The 5895-nt window shown below is 35.6% G+C and overlaps 1 protein-coding gene across 2 annotated transcripts in view; it reads left to right on the top strand.

The window, feature by feature from the left end:
- The window catches only part of nbeal1 (neurobeachin-like 1), a 69009-nt gene that overhangs the window by 21998 nt on the left and 41116 nt on the right, over nucleotides 1-5895 (top strand). Inside the window, exons 7-11 of one of the 2 annotated variants that reach the window (XM_016268125.1) lie at nucleotides 887-969; nucleotides 1410-1495; nucleotides 2817-3159; nucleotides 3241-3347; nucleotides 5282-5365. In XM_016268125.1, the coding sequence (XP_016123611.1) occupies nucleotides 887-969; nucleotides 1410-1495; nucleotides 2817-3159; nucleotides 3241-3347; nucleotides 5282-5365 (703 nt within the window). The remainder of the gene's footprint in view (nucleotides 1-886; nucleotides 970-1409; nucleotides 1496-2816; nucleotides 3160-3240; nucleotides 3348-5281; nucleotides 5366-5895) is intronic. The other variant, XM_016268126.1, reaches the window with a different exon arrangement.

The raw sequence follows: 5895 nt of genomic DNA on the forward strand, positions 1-5895 counted from the left end.
GAACGAGCCGTTTTAGGTAGGCGTGGTTGACTCTTAACTTTTATAAAGAATATCTCTTTGGATTTGAGACTTTAGTCTTTGCAACTTTACAGATCTTCTTTATGCACCAAGAGCTTGTAACACTCCAAAGAGAAAGGAAAAATTTAAATCGCATCATATGACCCCTTTAATGCTTTTTAAAATGAAAACAATCTAAATAAAAGACGAAAAAATTTATGAAATGGTTTAGTTGTTTTCCTGCATGCCATGTGACCATTACCTGACATCAGAGAACCATGAACATGCAAATGTGTTTTATTGAAATATTGACTTAAAATCTTGGGGAGTACTTCAAGTAAACATGTGTGACCCTGGAGCACAAAAGCAGTGTTAAGTCGCTGGGGTATATTTGTAGCAATAGCCAAAAATACATTGTATGGGTCAAAATGATCGATTTTTCTTTTATGCCAGAAATCATTAGGATAAAGGTCATGTTCCATAAAGATATTTTGTAGATTTCCTACCATAAATATATCAAAACTTAATTTTTGGTTAGTAATATGCATTGCTAAGGACTTCATTTGGACAACTTTTTAAAGGCGATTTTCTCAATATTTAGATTTTTTTGCACCCTCAGATTCCAGATTTTCAAATAGTTGTATCTCGGTCTAATATTGTCCTATCCTAACAAACCATACATCAATGGAAAGCTTATTTATTCAGCAATTACAAAATGGACCCTTATGACCCATATGGTTTTGTGGTCCATGGTCACATATTAGGTCAAATGGGTTTGACTGACAAGACGGTTTGGGAATGCCTGCTCTATGACGTGATCCAGGATTGTGAGATATTGTATTGAAATGTGAGTAATGGGTCTGTTTATGTGGTTTGTTTGTTCTTGCAGACAGCAGCTCAGTACTGTGGAGAGAAGCAGACAGAAGTTTAAAGCCGCACCGCTCACTGTAGAGTTTGTGCCCTTCTTCTACCGTAAGTCTCTCTCTCTTTCTCTGGATGAACCCTGTGGGGCATGTGGTGTGTTTATTTACTGATCAAATCTGCTGTTTATCATTTGGCCTTCAGCGATGGCACATAACCAGCGCTCTCTAAACAAAGCAGCCTCAGTGTCCCTTTGGTTAGACACTAACACCGCTTATCTGTGTTTTAGAGACATGAAGTGTCACTCTGTTTCTGATTGTAACTGTGCGTTAATGCTGTCAATATTTTACTTTCTGTTGCCTGAGTCTATAGCACTGAGGAGCTGATGAGAAATAATGAAACTAACGAAAAAAACTCTGGGGGTCTCTGTAGAGACAGGGGACAGTAAAGAGTTACAGGAAGAATGCAAGAAAATTATTCAGCATGTTTTTGTTGCCATGTTATTTGCAGACACCTCTTCATTCATTTGTGTGTGTGTGTTTGTGTTTCAGAATGTTTTCAGGAGAGTGAGCACCTGAAGGACAGTCTTAAATGTTGCCTTTTGCACCTGTTTGGAGCCGTTGTTGCGGGTGGACAGGTGAGATCATGCCACTGCAACAAAAGAATAGTGCTGAAGATAAAATGGTGTGTTAACTGGTGAAATTACATTTCCACCAATCACAATTCGGAATGCAAATAATTGCAGTGTAGTATAAAAAATAATACCATACAAATAAATGCAATTCTGCATGCAAATAATAGCAAGAAAGAAGACCAATTACAATTTTGTATGCAGTTACATATACAAAAGACCAATTGCAATTCGGTATGCAGATAATTGCAAGAAAGAGGACCAATCGCAATTTAGTATGCAAATAAATACATAAAAGAAAACCAATTGCAATTCTTTATACAAACATTTGCAAGAAAGAGGACAAATCACGATTTAGTATACAAATAAATACGTATAAGACAACCAATCGCAATTCAGTGTACAAATAATTGCAAGAAAGAAGACAAGTCACAATTTAGTGTACAAACATATGCACAAAAGAAGACTGCTTGCAATTTGGTATGCAAATAACTGCAAGAAAGAAGTCCAGATGCAATATAGTATGCAAATAAAGAAACAAAAGAAGACCAATTGCAATTCAGCATGCAAATAATGGCAAAAAACAAGACCAGTTGCATTAAGTATGCAAATAAATGCAACAGTGAAGACCAAATATGCAAAATATGCTAAACATTTATGTAAATCATTTTAAATCTTACTTTTGAAAAAAAAAATCTATTTTATAATAAACAAAATATTAGTATTGTATTTGTTTTTAATAGTGCTGCCAAACGATTAATCGCATCCAAAGTTTTTGTTTACATAATGTGTGTGTACTGTGTATATTTATGTATATACAAATATATATATATTGAAAATATTTACATGTATATATGTATATTCATATAATTTATATTGTATATAAATATATTTAATATATAAACATAACGTATTTTTCTTAAATATGCATGTATGTGTGTTTATATATACATAATAAATATACACAGTACACACAGATATATTATGTAAACAAAAACTTTAATTTTGGATGCGATTAATCGTTTGACAGCACTAGTTTTTAATTGTTTGTCAGTGTAAACATGCTTATGTCTTTGCTGTGACGCATCTGGCTGTTTTTTTTTTTTCAGTGTCTCACAGCATGAACGCACATTTTTAAGTAATAGTTCTTAAAAACTATTTCTAAAACATGTCTATAAAGTACTCATTTCTGATTTATTTAGATCCATTTTAGCTGTTTTTGAAAGGTCATCTACAAACATTTCAGTGGAATTTGTATGTGAAGTGGTTTAGGTTCAAGATGATGTACTTGATGTGTCTTTTCACATCGTCTTCTCTCTCTCAACAGCGTAACGCCCTGCTGGCCATCTCTCCGGCCACGATGGAGGTGCTGCTGGGAGTGTTGGGTGCCGGCGAGTGTCTGAGCGGCGGTGGAGACGGAGAGGACTGGGACAGCGAGGATCCTGACAGGAAGGCTCTGTTGACTCTGGGCTGTTTGCGGGAGGTGGTGCACCGGCTCCTGGCCAGCAGCTCCGATCAGAGACAGGTGGAGATCAGCTCAGTGCTGGAGAGCTACTTCAAACTGCTCAACTCGGACCCCGCCGCCACAGCGCAGGTCAAAGGTCGCCCGTCGCCGCCCCGCTCTCGGCACTGGGAGAGCCGCTTTGTGGCGTTACAGGTGAACATGCTCGGTGAGTTGATCTGTCACTCGTGTCGTGTTTGCTAATCTTGACCGCTTCTCTGTTCTGAATCCTGTTCTCCGTTTCACTCAGAAACCATTCAGGACATGTTTGAGTGCAGCGACCGCCCCGTCCTGCAGGCCATCTTCCTCAACAGTAACTGCTTTGAGCATCTGACCAGACTCCTGCAGAACAGCAAGGTGAGCTCCTCTACAGACGCTACTTTTCCTGACCATCATGCATTTGGGTTTATTCAGTTCTGAGTCGATCTAGAGCTTTGGGAACATTCAGAGAATCTTTCCTTTCAAAGAAAGTCTTCAAAGCCGAGATGAATCAATATTTGATTCGCAGGAAAAAAGCATTTGAAAATTTGTGGGGGGGAAAAGATTTTATGTCTCTTTTGAGGGAATGAATGCACTACTCTTCCCATAAACCATTGTGAATACTTTAAGAAGACACAAAAACACAGATATGAATGTATTTTCTTATCAGATGAGGAATTAAATTGATCAAAAGGGACAGTAAAGACATTTATAATGTTACAAAAGATTTCTGTTTCAATGCTGTTCTTTTGAACTTTTTATTAATCAGAGAATCCTGAAATAATCCATTGTATCCACGTAAATATGAAACAGCACAACTGTTTTCAACATTGATAATAATCAGAAATGTTTCTTGAACAGCAAATCAGTATATTAGAATGATTTCTGAAGGATCGTGTGACACTGAAGACTTGGATGCTGAAAATTCAACGTTGCTTCACAGGAATAAATTACATTTTAATGTATATTCAGATGAAAAATAGTTATTTTAAATTGTAATAATATTTCACAATGTTACTGTTTTAACTATTTTTGATCAAATAAATGCAGCTTTGGTGATCATAAGAGACTCTTTCAAAAACATAAAGTGATCTTACTGACCCCAAACTTTTGAACGATAGATTATTTTGCCTGTAAAACAAGATATGATATAATTATTTATTATCCTTTTAAATATACAATTATCTAATCCTAAACAGTGAAGTCATATTTTTAAGTGAAATGTTTCTTGAACAGCAAATCAGTATATTAGAATGATTTCTGAAGGATCGTGTGACACTGAAGACTTGGATGCTGAAAATTCAACGTTGCTTCACAGGAATAAATTACATTTTAATGTATATTCAGATGAAAAATAGTTATTTTAAATTGTAATAATATTTCACAATGTTACTGTTTTAACTATTTTTGATCAAATAAATGCAGCTTTGGTGATCATAAGAGACTCTTTCAAAAACATAAAGTGATCTTACTGACCCCAAACTTTTGAACGATAGATTATTTTGCCTGTAAAACAAGATATGATATAATTATTTATTATCCTTTTAAATATACAATTATCTAATCCTAAACAGTGAAGTCATATTTTTAAGTGCAAATTAGTTATGACCCTAACATACTAATATTCAGCAGTTAATTGTGATTCTTTAATAATGTAGGCAAATGACGTTGACTTCTACAGAATTTGGCAGCTTTAAAATCATGGCAGGTCTCTTATGAAAGATTGATGTTATCTCTAAAAGATGTGCAGATTTTTAATTGAATTCTTCCGAGACCCAGCAGTTGAGCTCTATTGACACTCAGTGACTTTTACAGGTTGTTAATGACCTATTGCCTTATACATTGTAGTGTTTGACAGGAATATCTATGTTTGTTGTAGATCCTGTCAGAATCTAAAGACTTGTTTATTGTCGTTTAACTGACAGTGTGTTCAGTTGCAGGATTTATGCATGACAGAATTTGTCTCGCCAGTCAGTTTTTCGTGCAAATATTTACAATATTTTTTTTTTCATCTTTGCCTTAAAGAACAGTATGTTTTGTGAATATTTGTGTGTTTCAGATTAACTGTTTATTTACTACTTATGTTGCTATTAAAACTGTCTCACTGTGCTTATATAGTTATCATCTTACAGCATGTACACCTGTCAGAACTGCAGCACTGCCTTCTATCCATGCATGTTTCTGTCCTTTAGCGACGGAACACCTAGGCACTTAGGGTCATGACCTTTGACCTCCTACCTTTTAACCTTAACCCTTTGCACTTTCCTCTCATCTGCCCGTCTGTGCTTGCTGCGGTCGGCTCCGTCCGGCAGCTGGTTAACGCTAGGTGCACAGCCGCAGACAAGGACCAGAAAGATTTAACCAACAGGTTACTGACAGGAGAGAGTGAGATTCAGGTACCGCCCACCTGTGCCTGTCGCTCCCGCTCACCACGCCCCCTGCCGCCCACATGACCACTCCAGGACAAGATCACAGTCCTCTCTCTCTCTCTCTCTCTCTCTCTCGCTCTCTCGCTCTCTCAGTCTCTCTCTCTCTCTCTCTCTCTCTCTCTCACCTGAGCAGGGTCACTATGAGTCACATAAGAACCAAACTTAAGAGGGGTGGGTGATATACCGGTTGATACAAGCAGATGAAATTTAATTTTTTTAATAATTAACTGATAACAATATCTACAGTGAGCCAATATAATGTAAATATAATAATAATAATGAGACAAATATATATAAAATATATAATAGAAATAATACATACATTTAAATTTTAAATAATATTTATTATTATAAGTAATAATAATATTTATTGATATAAATAATAAAAAATGTAATGTTGTATAATGTGTAAATTATATTATTAACAATCCAATTTAATAAAAGAAAATTACATGTATATGAAAAGTACTGTTTCATATATATATATGAAATACAGT

This window comes from Sinocyclocheilus grahami, unplaced genomic scaffold, assembly GCF_001515645.1.
Source record: "Sinocyclocheilus grahami isolate Dianchi unplaced genomic scaffold, SAMN03320097.WGS_v1.1 scaffold43.1, whole genome shotgun sequence".
NCBI classification, from domain to species: Eukaryota; Metazoa; Chordata; class Actinopteri; order Cypriniformes; family Cyprinidae; genus Sinocyclocheilus; species Sinocyclocheilus grahami.